Here is a 16,575-nt window from a genome sequence, read left to right on the forward strand (position 1 = left end):
TTTTATTAGAAAATTTTATACGTGGTATGACATCAAATTTTTTTTTTGACGTAAAAATTCTTAATAAAATTTTTATTACTTCATGGGGGTTATAAATTGTTATACTATTTTTTCGTCTTAATTATTTTTATATTTGAAAAAAATTTATATATATAAAAAATTCAATCATTTTTGACTTCATTTGAAAAAAATTAATTGATCGAGAGAAAAAAATAACAATAATAAAAAAAATCCTAAAACTGATCCAATATATTTTTTATATATAAATTTTTTTTAGATGAAAAAGTAGTATCAATTTATAATCCGTAATAAAAAAGTTTTTGTAACTTTTATTAAAAGTTTGATTGATGTAAAATATTGTCCGTCCTTGTCCGAACACGTCCACTTTATTACCTGTTACCATCGGTGGACCTGCGCAAATAAAATTCACAGCACAGTACGTGCCCATACCGATGACATATCTTATCAACTCCACCTTCTGGATTTGTATGCTCTTCGAGCTGGGTTGATCACTTTCTCAGGTAAATTTTACTTCGATTCTCATTTTTCTTTACAAATTTCTGTTCGAGAGTAGTTTTTAGTAAATTAGTAGTTTAATTCCTGTGATCAGTAGACATTACTTTTCTGGGTGGGATTATTATCTTGATCCACTGTCTTTCTGTTTCTTGAAGCACTTGTTTGTATTCGATTTTTTACTATATTGGAAGCCCGGTGTTCATTCCTGATGGATTTTATTGTAATTATGAAACAAATAACTTGAAAATAAAGACTTTTTTTTTTCTAATTATTTTATCCCTTTGAAAGTAATTGAGAAATAAGTAGCTTGCTAGTAGATTTGTTGGCCCAGGCCATGCATCCACACACTAATCTGTACTCTATGGAAAGGCATATGTGCAGAGCCATGCTTGGTTGCAATTTGGGACGTATGTTCTAGGTCGCAAAGTTACATTTTATAATCAATCTTATGCTAGTGTCTGTCAATTGCAACTTTTTTTTTTCTAATTATTTTATCCCTTTGAAAGTAATTGAGAAATAAGTAGCTTGCTAGTAGATTTGTTGGCCCAGGCCATGCATCCACACACTAATCTGTACTCTATGGAAAGGCATATGTGCAGAGCCATGCTTGGTTGCAATTTGGGACGTATGTTCTAGGTCGCAAAGTTACATTTTATAATCAATCTTATGCTAGTGTCTGTCAATTGCAATAGGCACATTTACGGCATAAAGTTCGTTCTTGGAAAGTTTATACTGTTGGTAAAAATGAGTAAATGGCTTACTTTTGGCAAGATTTTCGGTGGGACCAATTGGTCCAATTTGGAAGATCAAAGTTGATCCGTCTTTTCCTCCGTGAGAGCATCAAAACCATATATTTACTTGCCAAAATTGATGAATGGATGAATAAGAAATTGGAGCTCAAAGATGACTATTGGAAGATGATTTATGTAGGAAAAATGTGTTTATCCCATATAGAAAAATATAAAAGCAATAATCACTTTAAATATGGTTGCACATTGAAAGGGTGTAATCATATGTAGCATAGAGGCTCTCTCCACATGCGCGCGCAGGGTTGCAAATCACAAATCGAAATAGCCTTCAGACCTTGAACTTGTGTACGGGCACGACCTGCGTACACGAATGTCGGACCGAATGAAGCAAAAATTGGCCCGTTTGGAGTGTCCACGTTTTGCAATTTTTTTGCTTTCTCCAATTGACCTTTGAGTTTTTTGAAACTGTCAAAACTCCCAGAAATTGAAGCAACTCCAGTGTTTATTGCTATGGAGTTAATATGCAGATTTAAACTTATATAAAAGGTCATTTTTCCAGCAGCTTCAACACATATAGAAACACACGAAAATAGGAAAAAAACACTGCAATTTTTTTTGCCTGCATCTCGGTTTCTATTCAACGTCGTCATTGTGATAATATTGTTCGAATATTAGTCAGTTCACCGGAGTAGTATCTGTGGTGCTCAAATTCTATGGATTTTATCGTTGTATCCTAGAAAACAGACGCTCGGATTAGACCTCAAGCACTTACGGTGAGGGGGCGAATCTGTTTTAAGGAAACAGTGCTCGCAAAAGCCTCAGGTTGAAGATTTATTTATTTTCTGCAATTCACATATTTGCGATTTATTTATTTAGCGATTTACATATTTGCAATTTAATCTTATACTTCGTAAATTTTCCAATTTATTTTGTTATATGTACTTCATATAATTTTATAGTTTATTATCTGTATGTCTGAAAAAAAATCTGAAGAAAATTAATTAATTTAATAACATTTGGTTTGGTAGTTGTCCAACCAGTAGTTTTTTGACTAATATATGCAAATACGGTATTTCTACATTTTGGTGTATGTAAGTGCATATCCGGTATGTTAGTTGCATATGCGGTATTTAGAAAATATGTGTAAAATCACTCACTGTACATGAAATGGGTTAAAGACAGTTTGTGCAAATTCTGTACAAATACGTTTAGCTTTCTGCAAATACGGTAGACAGCATATACGATAAGGTGCATATACGGTAAGTTGTCAGCAAATACGGTAAGCTACCTGCAAATACGTTAACCTGCATATGCAGCATGCTTAAAACCAGTATCTAAACTACACATACGATATGTGATAATCCGATTTCATTAACACCACAATATTCCAACAAATACAGTCACGTGTTTTAGGATAAATGGCATCTGAACCTGTCAATGTGAGTGAATTTCAAGAACTTGCAAGGCAAGCCCTTCCCAAAATGTACTACGACTTCTATGCTGGGGGAGCCGAAGACCAGCAAACGCTTGAAGAGAATGTCAAAGCATTTCATAGGATCATGTAAGTTCTACTACCTGTTAGTGTTAGGATTGATTAACGAACAATAGTATTACACTTTAAACATGTTTTTGTAAAACTCAGAATTCGTCCGAGAATTCTGGTTGATGTGAGCAGAGTAGATATGTCAACAACTATTATGGGTTACAACACATCGGCCCCCATCATGGTTGCCCCAACTGCCTTGCACAAATTGGCACACCCTGAAGGTTCATTTATACCTACTTATAACAGTATTTGATTGAATATTAAAGCTAGATTCAAACTTTGAGATTCTATTTATTATAGGAGAAGTTGCAACAGCCAGAGCAGCTGCTGCCTGTGGCACCATAATGGTATACCTAAAAGAAGTCTTAGCATATTTTGACATTCAGGCGTACTCAAATTTTAATAATAGCCTTAAACTGTAGGCATTGTCCTTCACGTCAATGTGCACGGTGGAGGAGGTTGCTTCCAGCTGCAATGCTGTTCGCTTCTTCCAATTATATGTATCACTCCATGCTCTTGATTTTGAGAATTATTCATCTGAATTCACATTTCTGGCTGATTTAACAAATTTGGCATCTCTCTGGCAAGGTGTACAAAAAGCGTGAAATATCAGCTCTGATGGTGCAAAGAGCTGAAAGAAATGGGTTCAAGGCTATAATTCTTACTGCTGATACTCCTAGACTTGGTCGTAGGGAGGCAGACATTAAGAATAAGTGAAATTCGATTCCTTTTCCTTTTGGAATTTACTGTTATTATTCTTTTCACTTGTATGGAAGAATAGTTTCATACATTTCCCTGCTATACTTGCTTAGTAATACATGATAACTTCTGCAGGATGATTTCACCTCAATTGAAGAATTTGGAAGGTTTGGTTTCAACAGAAGTTCATACTGTGAGTGAAATGGAATATTCTATTTTTTTGTTGTTGAACAGAATCAACTAGAGAGAATTACCAATCTTTGTGGCATAAATGAAGAGATGAACAACTATTTTTTTAATTTATGGAGATTTGGACAATGACATTCTCATGCTTCGAGGAACTTCATCAAGAAAATTCCCATTAAGAATAATGATAAACCTTTTATAATGTCTACGAGAATGGGACTGAAGTGTTATGGCATGGAGATAATTCCTAAATGGAAGGATAAAACTTTTCTAATAATGATAAGATTTAGAAGATAAACTAGAAAGAACTTATTGACAACGAAAACAAGAAAAATCATTTAATTAACTAGGCAAGTATTGAAAAGGGACGATTTGAACTATTAGGCTTGTTCAAACTTTCCGTATGCACAGAATATGGGTGTGGGTGTGTGAATACATATATATTTTTTTAATGGGATTAGCTTGATGGAGTAATTTTTATTTATTAATGTATATGCAGGATAAGGGTTCAAATATGGAAGCCTTTGCATCAAGAACTTTAGATGCTTCATTGTGCTGGAAGGTATTAACTAGGAATATTATTCTTATGAGCTATATATCTTGACACGGAAAAATTAGCATGGAAACTGTAATTCCTGATCTTGATTTGCTATTTTCATTTTTCTGCAAATGGCATGTAAGAGGAAGTTATGAATTCCCAGCTAGACAAGTATCCATGTCAATCAAATTATAATTTTTGTGGCTCAAAAACATATGAAAGAACACTTATATCATGTTCTTGTTTTATTTCATCAAGATTAATGTAGAATTCATCAAAATCACATCGTCATAATATTTTTGCAGGACATTGGATGGTTGAAATCCATTACAAGCTTACCTATTCTGATTAAGGGAATTCTCACTCGTGAAGACGGTAGGGCTATGTGTAAAACATCTTTAATTATTATGAATGTAACGTCTCTACAGATATAAAACATTTGGTAATGTGTGAAGCAATAAAAGTATTTTGAAGTAGAAAAGCAGTTGGCCTCTTTTGTCCAACTATTGTTTTTATTGAACTTTAATCTAAATTCTTGCTACTGAATTCATATCTTGTCTGCTAATGTGTGAAGCAATAAAAGCCGTGGAAGTAGGTGTTGCGGGAATTGTTGTTTCCAATCATGGAGCACGCCAGCTAGATTATAGTCCCGCCACAATCACTGTTCTGGAAGAGGTAATTCTCTGTTCTCCACTTACACTGTCAACTGGAGATTGATCTATTATTACTTAGATTTTATAATGCCTTATGTGATATTGCCTTTTGGAACTCTTAATCAATTTGATTTGATTGAGTTTACGTTGCTTAATTGCAGCACTTTAGTCTACATGATAGTCTTTTGGGGTTAAAACATCGTCGTTTTTATAAATCATATGGTTGCAGGTGATTCTTGCTGTTCGAGGGAGAATTCCAGTTCTTTTTGATGGAGGAGTGAGGCGGGGAACAGATATTTTCAAGGCCCTAGCTCTTGGAGCACGAGCTGTTATGGTAAACTTATTATACTATTATCCAAGTTACATTTAAAGGTTCGACCATACCAGATTAATGACTATAATTTCATTTTACATGCAGATTGGACGGCCAATTATATATGGGTTGGCAGCAAAGGGAGAAGATGGGGTGAGACGAGTACTCAGTATGCTGAAGGATGAACTTGAGCTCACTATGGCCTTATCAGGCTGCTGTAGTGTGAAGGACATAACGAGACGCCATGTGATGACTGAACAAGACAGACTCCACTGCAGACTCTAATCTATCATAACAGCATTGTGGCAAACATGCCCTTAAGATTATCTGTCTCTTTTAATTCTAACGTTTGTGCCCTTAAATTGCATGGACATTTTACCTGCTATTGCTTGTATTTTATTGATACCAATTCTGGGAATCATGACATCTAGTCTCGAATCAGAAATTGAATAATTATTTAATTACCAATTCATGAATGTACGGTTTCTTAAATAATCATAAAAAGAAATTAAGAAAATTTTTCAAACCATGATTTTCAAATAAGCATAGCCAACCTTGCTGATTTTTTATTCAAATTTCTGGTTTTGTTAACAGTTAAGTCGATTAACAAAGCACGAGTTATAGACGACCTTTCTTCAACAGGATCTGTAACGATACTGCTTATGGGCAACAAATTAAACATTCATTAAAAGCAAATCCAAATAGCAATAGTTAAACATCCCAGTACAAACATGAAAGAAGGCAGTCTTTGCTCTACAACAGTACTAAAAAATGGGAATATCACCAACCAGCTTAATGTTAAAGAAAAAGATCGTGTACTTCTACCCATAACAGACTGTTTCATGCATGGATTATTCTGTAACAGGCGTACGCAAGGAAATTTAACTGTTTAGTTCATGCTCTGAAACCTGTGTCCAAATACTTTATTTCCAATATATATAAATTTCCTTGGTCTAAACACCATCCAATTGCCAGACAAAATCACCACAGGGGGAAGTGGGACAAGAGAGATGATATATGGCACCTGAGAAGATGAAGATCAAGTTGTTCATAATAACTATGCATTACCAACAGAGTTATTTTTATTGACACCTTGCAACTCCATGGAAGAATTGGCGATACTACCTACGGAACCCATGGTTTGTGAGCTCACCTGAGGACTTGCTGGACAAGTTTCTGAATTACCTGCACTAATTGGATGTATAGCCCCTGAACTAAGTTGTGGGCTTATTTGAGTTCTCTGGCTTATTTGTTGGGGACTGGCCTCCTGTTGTTGCTGCTGCTGCTGATTTTGATTCATATGATGGGGAATTCCCATGCTTGATGGCGAACCCACCTGTGGAGGTGAAAGAACAGCCTGCAGTGGTGATGTCGATTCCTGCTGCTGCTGCTGCTGTAATTGCTGGTTTTGCTGCTGCTGTATTTGCATCTGTTGCAACTGTAACTGCTGCTGTTGCTGCTGGTGCTGTTGCTGTTGTAGCTGCTGGTTCGTGTAAAGATTCATCCCTTGAATCATCTTTGGTGGACCCATTGCCCCCACAGCTGTGCGCTGTATCTGACTGATATTAGCTCGATTCAGAGAAGGGCCCAGCATTGAAAGACCAGAAGATCCTGGGTTCATCTGTCGACCTCCAGCCATACCACCGATGCTTGCTTGCGGGCCCAACATATTTGATCTGTTTCGATCTGATCTCAGATTTGCGACAAAAGCAGCTTGTGCTGGCGTTAGCGTCCCGGAACGTAGTGCATTGCTAAGATGTGAAGCCTGGGCCAGATTCATTTGGTTCTGCGTCATGTTACCTGTGTTTGAAAGAGACCCCATTGGTGAAGAAATTCCAGATCCACCCACTCCCCTGATGCCCCTCATACCCATGACATTGTTCAAACTTCCAAGCCCAACCATGTTATTGCCAATGTTGCCCATACCTACAGTTCCAAGGCCACCAATAATTTTTCTCTGCATTTGTGGATGCTGTTGCTGCTGTGGTTGCAGCTGTTGTTGTTGTTGCTGCTGCTGCATCAGCTGAAGTTGGAGAGACGAGGATTTATTTGCCATATTAGCACCCAACTGCATGTTTGCATTCTGCCCGATAGTGTTCAAATGTGGCATAGAATTTGGGGAGAACATCATAGGTGATCTTTGGTACTGGAGATTCTGCTGTTGCATCAAGGACTGCTGATGTGGTGGTGGTGGTGATGGTTGCTGCTGCAGAGATGGCTGTAATTCAGGTTGTTGAGGCCTGGATGTCATTGAAACCCCTGGCAAGAGTCCTTGAGAGATTTGCATCACCTGAGCATTTCCAGGAGGTGACACCATTGGTGGGCCTTGTATATTCTGAGATGAGCTAACTAATAGATTCCCACTATTACTTGTTTTGGCAATGTCATTGGATGGGAGGCTAGAAACTCCATCAGAATATTGCTGCATCTCCACTGGAGTGCTACCTGTTTCCCGAACATTAAGTTGACTGGTCGAAGCTTGATTAATGCGTACTGGTTTTGGTTGAACATGATCTTGAGGATGATATCCTTCACGTATCATCTGCAAAGGCAAATATCAATAATTGAGTCTTATCCAACTCAAATGCTCATTAATAAATAATAAAAGACTAACAAAACATACCAGTAAACAGAACTGTTCAGCAAGTAGGTCCGCAATGTGCTGCAGGAATTACAAGGCATGTGTCAGAGCCAAAAATATACATTACTGAAAAGGATCAACAATATATGGAAAAGACGAGCCTTTCTATGGCAAGATAGAATAAGAAACTTCATGTCAAGAATCATGCCACCCATCCTTCTGGAATTTGTTGAGATTGAGCCAATCTATCTAGATCTTAAGGCTATGTTTAGTATGAAAGGAACCGGTTGAAAGTCCGGTTATTAAATTTCCAATTGCAAAAGGAGGAAATATATCTTCCCTCACTTGTTTCCTATGGCTGGGAAAAAATGGAAATGGTTCAATATTTTAGCATGTTTTGTTTATAAATTTTATTTAAACATTTGCCACATGTTGCTTGCAATAAATATGAAAATTCACTTTCAATCCCTCCCAGAATTTCCCACCAAGCCTCCAAGCAAACAAGGGAAGGTCGATCTTCCTTCCACATTCCTGTCATCCTTTTCCATTCCACTCAACTTCCCTCCACCAAAAATAGCCTTAACACTGACAAGAAGATCTTTAAAGAATAGGATATATATATATATATATCCCTTGAATTTTCCCCGTGTGCACATGAGTTTTAAGTTAACAAGCATCCGGGTGCCCTTCTCTCCATCCATTGACTTCTACTAAAGTTGCCAGCTTGTTTTATGTCAGTTCTGAAGGGAGAACCTTGCTGCATGTTATATATATCCATGCAAAACCTACCAAGGAATATAATCTACTATACTTCTTTACTATGGGTTCACAAGAGAGGCTTCCCCCCAAAAACCGACCCAAGGTATATGATGTGTATGTGTGGGTTTTCCCTCCCCATTTGTTACCACTAAAGTCGCAAGCCTGTTGTAGTTGGTACTAGAGGGCAAACACCTCTTTTTACTGGCTACATATCCCCACTAGACCTGCCAAAATATTTGTACCATTATAATTGTTTTCTTTGGATCAGCCCCTCCCTCCCTCTATGTGCCTGCGTGCATGTCAAAAGGAGAAGAATTTCTGACATTGAATCCAAAATAAGTGGAGGCGGCAATGCTTATATGTTTGACCTATATGAAACGATTAAATTGTCTGGAACACAATCTGTTCTGTGAACCAAAAGAAACAATCATGTAGACAAACTCACAGTATTTGGCAATGTTGGAAGGTGATCCTCTGCAGCCAAATATTCAGCATCCTCTATTTCCCCGATATGAATTGCCACAGAACCATCATTCGGCTTCTCTGACATGATCATCCTAGTCCGTGCCTTTGGAACGAGTTGAAAACCATTACCTGACAGACACAGTGAAAGGATCAGTTTGTCATCAACAAATACTGCCTAACTAAGAATTTGCAGTCAACAAACCTTGAAGAATGCGCTCTGTCTGCACGAAGTTTAAGATCCTTGTCTTGGGAACATTCATGTTACCACCTACAAGGGACCTTGATAATGGCATTTTACACATTTCATCTTTCAAATTCTCGTTGTTTGAATCATTGGAAAGATGAAGTGCCAGCTGTTGAGCAGAATACGTTTGTGGTTTCCTAATAGGATACTGATCAACCTTGTTCTTTTTGCTGTTAAGTTGATACCTGAAACAGAAAAATAAAATAAAATGAGCAATCAAGAAACAAGAGCCTGTTCAGCATGATATTCAAGGAACAAATCAAGACAAACCAACATTTTATGATAAATTATTCTTCTTCTTACACAGTTCTACTTGGGAACTTCTCACAACAGGCAATGTTAAAGTTATACTAATTATATGTGAGGAGCTATTTAATGTTCTACTCCTTGCACTACACAGAAGCCTAATTGGTTTAGGCTCTTTTAAATTACTTTGATCATATAATTGACATGTCAGAACCCATCAACTAAGTCTTCAAGCTTTATGCATACTAGATTTGTAAGTAGTTGAGCTTTGACAACAGATATAAGGAGAGCAAAAGAGATGCATTTATCCAATATATGTGGTACAAGTCTAAAAATGATGGCAGCCTGATTGACAGGAATACCTCGAAGTCACCATTTTAATCTTCGAGAACCTTTCCATCATGGGTTGCTCAGCCAACTGATTTCCAACAGGACTGTTTGCATTGACCATCGCATTCATATTACTAACACTAGCTGGGGAACCAACTCCGCTAATTGCAGCAGTTTTTGTGAGAGAATTGGATCTATGTTTTGCAGCAGCTTGTGCCTGGTTTTGCCGCTGCATTGAATCATTAGCACTGGAAGTCAAAGACATGGTGCCAGCAACACCAATGGCAGGAATTGATGTCACTGCAGACTTCTCCTTTTGGGATGAGACAAATCCACTAGTCACAACGCCTCCAAACTGAGGTCCCATTGAGCTGCTTGAGAATTCTCCAGATTTTGATGACAAGGGAGATTGAGGTAAACCTCCAGCAGAAATACGAGGACTTTGAACTAGTTTTCTCTTCTGGAATGTATCTTCCTTTCTAGAATTATTCTCAAGAGGTTGACCAAGACTATTACACGGAGTCTGGGGGAAACCAGCTCTCCCAAATTGCTGTGGCATTCTTTGCTGTAATCGTGACTGATCAATATGGGTTATTTCTGATTCTGCCATATGAATTCGACTGATATCTGTCTTGTCCAATCTCTCTGTCTCAACTGGTTCTTCCTTTAAACCGTATCTCATTCCTTGTTGTCCAGAAGTAAACGGCATTGACCCAACATCCTGATTTAGACCTCCTTCAAACATCTGCTGTGAGAACTTTTTCATACTATTACTAGTATACTGAATCCCTCTTGCAACTGGTTGCTGCTGCGTTGATGCAGTCTTCCAATGTGAATCTGGTCCATTGAAGCTGTCCATCTGTTGTGCTACATGTTGACTACCATCAACACCTGTAGCTGTAAGCCTACCCCTCTTGCTAAAAAGTGGAGATGGTAGCCCATCATTCTCTCTTTTTCCATGAACAGAAGAAGCACCATTATCAGTGAGTGAGATCATATCCTGCCCAGCAGGAGAAGCTATTGATGCATTCAATGGAGCTCCAGACCTCTGATCCTGCAGAAGACTTGGGCTCCCAAACCCCATTTGATATTTAGACTGGGGAGATACCAGAGAAGATGCTGAAATGGAGACATCTGACCCAAAGCTGTTGGTCCTCAGTGGAAACATTGCGCTTGAAACATTATTTTGAACGTTCAAATTCTCATGTATGGATTGCTGCATCAAGGATCCCCAGTCGCCCAACCTTGAACTTTCTGGAACTCCATCTATACATACTCTTTTCCCATTGATCTTATTATTCGATGAAACTGTAGCTTCTCGAATCTGCCTCAATCTTTTTCTCCTCATGCTGTGCACTGCCAAATTTAACTGCAAATAAGGTGCACTATGTTAAAATAAATAACATCCTTACTAAAAAATAAGATAAATCAAGTTGCATATGCACCTTAGTGAACACAGGGTTATCATTGAGTTTATCCAGCTTTGGACTTGGATCCAGGCAAAGCTGTGGTTTTAGGGCTTTCATAATCCGGGCCTCCACTTCCTACACAAAAACTTCATAAGAATACCATCTCCTTCTGGTGCATGCAATGAGAAAATTGGCTCACTTACCATCAGATCACCATATGTCCAACCATGGTCTGAAATAGATGGAATATCCTTTACTACATTTTCCAACGACATTCTAAGTTGCACTCTGTGGATGCTAGGTAAAGCATCCCCAGAAGCCACAGGAACTCCTGCTTCAGAAGAGCACTTCCGGTAATCTCTCACCTGCATAAGTAACATCCGATGTTACAATTTCTCTAAACCTAGCATGGACTCCATTTCCAATTCATTTTATCAAGTGATGGACAAATAAAGAAGCAAATGAAGTAGACAGATCAACCACGTTATTATGGACTGAACGCCTAACACGGTACAGCAAGGAGCAATACAACACGAAATGAAAATTGAAAGCAAGTGAAGAAAGCACAGATTAACCATGTGATGGATTAAACATCAAATCAGTAATCAAGGGGAAAAGTGCACAGTATAATTAGGTTCTACATGCCCAACAAAACAGAATTGCTGAAACCACCCAGGAGAATGGAAAGAAATTACCAACACAACAGAGGGACTACTAATTGGTCGGAACGAGGCAACAGGAATGGCATTCACCCCCACAAAGGTGAAATTGTTGAGAGAATTGTACGAATCTTGAAAAACTTACTAAGAGGATATAAGAAAAAGAAAGGTTTTTAATAATTATTTTTTTAGAAAAAAATTGTTGGACCTGGTAATTAGGCTTCAGAATTCTTTCCAATATCTTTTGAGGGGCATGTAGTTTGCCTTCATATGCAGTAATTGAATCATTAATAAATTGACATAACAGTATCTCTTCATGAAGATTTACACTCCAATTAATAATACAGATTAGAAACTCTTTCCAGGTGAAGATAACTATCTCCCACTATATTTGCTTTAAAGTTCTTCAGATAACATACCTCACAAACAAGTGTCCCTTCAATGTACTTGCATGGTATATCGTCCAGAAGGTCTCCAGGCAGTCGCCCGGACTCAATTGCCTTTATATATCAAATTGCATAAATACGATTAAAAATTTAGACAAAAAGTTCTGTTGAATAAACCAGTGAAGATAAAACTGAGGAATTGTAGATAAAGCAAAGAAAGTTCATGGTGCACAAAAACAATTTTTACATAGACAAATTATTGCCATCACAAGCAAAGCTCTCTATAATAAATATAATCTATGCAGCTATTTGTAGTGAAAGATTTATATCCTCCACCACTGGTATAGTCATTTGTGCGGTTGATGAGTAGGCATGCCACGATCATCATGGGAGGAAGAGTTACTAAGAACACTAAATCATAGCAAACTGCAAATTAATACTCTCTCTAACACGTGATGCACTAGCAATTTCAAAAACTAAATTTGGTGATTCAAAACTTTTAGCAATATACTTCTGTACATTAAATCTATATGATGAGAATGTCCTATATCATTGTTCAAAGACTCGAACAAGTTTGAAATGGAATGGCCATGACTGTTCTACTGTTCCATCGCAGCTCCAGCTTGTTGCATTTTTGTTTTCTCCCCTCAACAAAAAGGCAGGTGCATTCAAGATGGACAATCAAAACTTGATGGATTCTTATCTTAATCTGTTTCATCATTTGAGACCCCTTGGTTCTATTTATGTGCCATTGTATGGTCAAAAGTGAAAAAGCCACATTAAACAGTTCTTCACTCCTTTGTTATGCATATTGTAGGTCTATTATTTATTTTTCAGTAATACCAGTTATGAACACAGAGGTTTCTGATTCAAAGATTTTGATACTTTTAAAAAATCGAACTTATATTTTGGACACAATTTTTTTGTATTAATTGTTCAGTTTTCATGGCATTAACAACTCCCTCCATTTCATGACTGAGTATTGCTTGGACCAGTATTTGAGGAGAGGTGGAGAGGTTATGCCTTGAATTGTGTAGAAGGCGGTCAGCTTATGAAAATAAAAATTCTCTCTCAATTTCCAACACTCACACCCCTCATGAAAATCACTAGAAAGCCACCACCATTTCCACCCCCTCCCCCTCCCCCAGCGTGATAATTTGCCAAAAAGCCAACTGACGTGCCGCCATACTTCATCAACTTCACAAGCAAATTACCTCTTCTACTGAAAAAGGTGGTTGTACACCACAGGGTGTGGCCAACAGAAAGACAAGAATCGCTACCTAAAACATCCAAGACCCTCCAACAAAACTTATCAAATTACAACTAGGATATCGAAGAGAAAAAGGCAAGAGATTTAGGAAAAGAAAGAAATCATTTTAACCATCCAAACCCAAAAAAACCATCAGATACAGCTGTTACCAATGGTACTGACCTCCAAGTCTTATTTATAGAATAAAGAACAGATCAAATTATAAATCTACATCCAAGAAAAATGACAACAGATTTACCCTTCCGCTACCCTCCCTAGTCCCTACATCATCTTGGAGGCTGGAGGCATCTAGGATTGACTTTCTGTGATTTGCCTCTTCTTAAAGATTCAATTCCCAGAGTGACTCTCTAGAAGGTTAGGGCGTGGTGGTGGCGGTGATAACAGTTGTGGTAGGGGGAAAATGATGACAATAGGTGGTGTGGTGTGGTGTGGTGTGGTGTGGGGATGGTGGTGATGATGTCTGTGGAGTGAGAAATGTGTTTTGGGAACCTTTTTTGGGAAAAAGAGAAAATGGACGGCAGGTTATCTGAGAATGGAAAACAAAATTTTCTTTTAATCTTTTGATGATTGTATTGTTATTTTAATGGAAGCTATTTCGGAAAGAGGGAATTAAAAAATTTCCATCATGAGTAAGTGGCAATTTCATTGAAATATCCGAAAAGGAAAAGCAGCAATACAATATGTAATGGAATCATATTAGGTCAGTCACATACAGTTTGTACTTTTTTCACTGCACCATAGCTTTAAATAAGTTGATGCTTTATGTGAAAGTGTTACTGGGAGTCCACTGGTCAGTTATTGCTGCAATGCAACATGGCAGGCGAGCTGTGGGGCCATGCCGAGGAGTAGAAGTATGGAAACTCTACAGTCAAAAAAATTTCATTGCTTGGAATTTATGATGCAACAACACTGTCCAATATGTGTAATGTTATGTAGAGAGCAGTGTCAATAATCAAATTTAATTTCCAATTAAACAAGACATCTTAATTGCAAGAATCCCTCAGCTCAACATAAGCTTAGCATTTCAAGCGTTTCCAATAGCACGAATAGCATTAATTCCTTTCATGTATTTCCAACAGCATGAATAGCATTAATTCCAAACTCCAATGCATAGTAAGCAGTAACAGGCTTTAAATGAAGTATAAGATGTGCTATATGCATACGCTCTGTTACTCAAGCCTACAAACCACAGTACTTACCGAGAATAGAGTTTCGGATGCTCTATCGTATGAGTGCAAAAACTTTGGAACATCAACAGCAGTCTGATGGCCAGATTCATTCTGAAAATTTGAAATATAATTGGAGTCAACACCAATTAATACACAATGACTTCCCCACAAATTTTAGTTTTCTTGCATGGACTGTTTTGTCAATTTTAATTCACCTATTAAAGTGATTATAAACAAACCTCCACTGGTTTCCCCACTGAATATCCATCTGGGAAAAGGCTAAGAGTGAAGGAAATATCATTATCTGAAAAAACAGGGGACAAATGTTCAATAATCAGAGGAAAAAACAACATAATTAGAACCAAAAGGTGTGGAAAAATCTCCTTACCAAATGGACCTAAAGAAAAGTACTTCAGAAACTAGTACTTACCAGAGATTTCAGTAGCACCATCATTCTTACCAGCCTCTACCTGTAACTCAAAATTATAATTTATCATCATAGAGTAGAGATCTTTTTGTAAGAATATAAAGACTAAATTGATAAATTCAAATTTTCTCGTGATATTTTAATCTTTCACGATCTAAATTGACAAGTTTCTTTGCAAAATAAGCTAATGTTAAAATAGGGAGGGAAAAAAAAGAATTTTCCAGACCTGCAAGTCATTATCCAAAATCAAACTCGTTGTCACAATTCTGAATTTTTTTTTTTTTTATTTTCGCCATTAAAAGATTTGATCATTTGTATTAAAAATCAAAGATAAACCCATATCAAGAAGGTTACTATCCAAAGAATTGATTAAAATCCATAGCAAGAACAAAAATTCAATCCTAAACAATGAAAAGATACAGAAACAAACCTCAACGGACAAATAAAATCTGCACGGGATTATTAAAATAAACAGTCAACGAAAAATAGAAAAAAGTTCAAAAGCTTGGAATGAGGTTAAGCTCATTCTACAAGCCCTCTGCATGTATCTGCTCCAACCATAATTCCACTGATACCAAAGCATCAAACTTTATTTGATTAAAAGTCGTACCGTGAGATTTCGAGTCGATGATAAATGGGGATCGCTCTTGTTAATTGAGGATGAGACTAAGATGTCTTCTTCTTCTCCTCCTCCGACAGGTGTGTCCGATGCGAGCGGTTTGGGGCGGAACCTCTTGCCCGTCTTAGAAACCTTAAATGAAACCCCCATTTTCGATCGATTGATCTCTCACAAACAAAATTCAGAAAACGTGGCAGTACTGACGTTTGATTGGGAGATTTTTTCCTTTCTGTAAAAAGTCAATATTAAAGGATTCTTTTTATATTACAGGATACTTAAATATAAAATCATTCTATAATCTAATAAATAGGATTAATCAGTAATATACATATCATATTTTCTAAGTAAAATATCATATTCTTCAAATGGTAAATTTATATTTTTTAATTGAGATATAATATTCCTTATTTTTTTTATAATTCTTTCTAATAAATTATCTAATCCTTCAATTATATATCCTAACATTTATCAAAATAATCATCATACAATTGTCCCAGTGATTCTTTTAAGATATTAAAAAGATTCATTCTAATTTTAGCAAAAGTTTAATAGTTTTACCTTAGATTTGATCTAAACCTGTATTATTAGAACCGAATGACATTTGAGTTCTGAATTTGTAAACTACTTCCTTCAACGGCCTCCTGCCTTCATGGAATTATTATTATTTCAGCTACTTGCTCGCACTATATCAGCTTCCAAAGAATAAAATTCTAGATTTCTGTTAAAGAAAACTCTCTTTTTACTAAAATAAGAAGGAAACTTTCTATTAGATCCTTCAAGAATCTATGGAAAAAAAATTTAGAAATTCATA

The 16,575-nt window shown here is 36.9% G+C and overlaps 2 protein-coding genes across 4 annotated transcripts; one reads left to right on the plus strand and one right to left on the minus strand.

The window, feature by feature from the left end:
- The first annotated feature begins 418 nt into the window (after nucleotides 1-418).
- Nucleotides 419-5,676, plus strand: LOC111366156 (peroxisomal (S)-2-hydroxy-acid oxidase GLO4-like). 3 transcript variants are annotated; one of them, XM_022986844.1, is made up of 12 exons: nucleotides 419-521; nucleotides 2,679-2,826; nucleotides 2,908-3,032; nucleotides 3,112-3,158; nucleotides 3,234-3,311; nucleotides 3,400-3,524; nucleotides 3,646-3,703; nucleotides 4,196-4,258; nucleotides 4,540-4,609; nucleotides 4,809-4,909; nucleotides 5,117-5,221; nucleotides 5,306-5,676. In XM_022986844.1, exons 2-12 carry the CDS (start codon nucleotides 2,684-2,686, stop codon nucleotides 5,483-5,485), a joined length of 1,095 nt encoding a protein of 364 aa, XP_022842612.1. In that variant the 5' UTR covers nucleotides 419-521; nucleotides 2,679-2,683; the 3' UTR covers nucleotides 5,486-5,676. The 3 variants fall into 3 exon arrangements, with proteins under 3 accessions (XP_022842612.1, XP_022842613.1, XP_022842615.1); XM_022986845.1 differs by having other exon boundaries at nucleotides 422-521; nucleotides 2,666-2,826; XM_022986847.1 differs by lacking the exon at nucleotides 419-521 and adding an exon at nucleotides 2,003-2,087.
- Nucleotides 5,677-5,860: 184 nt separating this feature from the next.
- On the minus strand, nucleotides 5,861-15,985 carry LOC111366155 (mediator of RNA polymerase II transcription subunit 15a). The gene is made up of 12 exons (XM_022986843.1): nucleotides 15,756-15,985; nucleotides 15,149-15,188; nucleotides 14,958-15,022; nucleotides 14,749-14,829; nucleotides 12,313-12,393; nucleotides 11,438-11,599; nucleotides 11,271-11,369; nucleotides 9,858-11,194; nucleotides 9,208-9,434; nucleotides 8,986-9,134; nucleotides 7,824-7,862; nucleotides 5,861-7,742 (listed from the first exon to the last, which is right to left on the minus strand). Exons 1-12 carry the CDS (start codon nucleotides 15,912-15,914, stop codon nucleotides 6,258-6,260), a joined length of 3,924 nt encoding a protein of 1,307 aa, XP_022842611.1. The 5' UTR covers nucleotides 15,915-15,985; the 3' UTR covers nucleotides 5,861-6,257.
- Nucleotides 15,986-16,575: the final 590 nt, after the last annotated feature.

The sequence above is a fragment of the Olea europaea genome, chromosome 17, assembly GCF_002742605.1.
Source record: "Olea europaea var. sylvestris chromosome 17, O_europaea_v1, whole genome shotgun sequence".
In the NCBI taxonomy this organism is placed as follows: Eukaryota; Viridiplantae; Streptophyta; class Magnoliopsida; order Lamiales; family Oleaceae; genus Olea; species Olea europaea.

Bases quoted from the DNA above. Each gene is read 5' to 3' on its own strand.
- LOC111366156 (XM_022986844.1), top strand. From the start codon at position 2,684: ATGGCATCTGAACCTGTCAATGTGAGTGAATTTCAAGAACTTGCAAGG. The intron at 3,312-3,399 runs GTATCACTCCAT...CTCTCTGGCAAG, and splicing joins TTCGCTTCTTCCAATTATAT to GTGTACAAAAAGCGTGAAAT. The intron at 5,222-5,305 runs GTAAACTTATTA...TTTTACATGCAG, and splicing joins TTGGAGCACGAGCTGTTATG to ATTGGACGGCCAATTATATA.
- LOC111366155 (XM_022986843.1), bottom strand. From the start codon at position 15,914: ATGGGGGTTTCATTTAAGGTTTCTAAGACGGGCAAGAGGTTCCGCCCC. The intron at 11,370-11,437 runs GTAAGTGAGCCA...GTTTTTGTGTAG, and splicing joins GGACATATGGTGATCTGATG to GAAGTGGAGGCCCGGATTAT. The intron at 7,863-8,985 runs GTGAGTTTGTCT...TAATTCCTGCAG, and splicing joins TTCCAACATTGCCAAATACT to CACATTGCGGACCTACTTGC.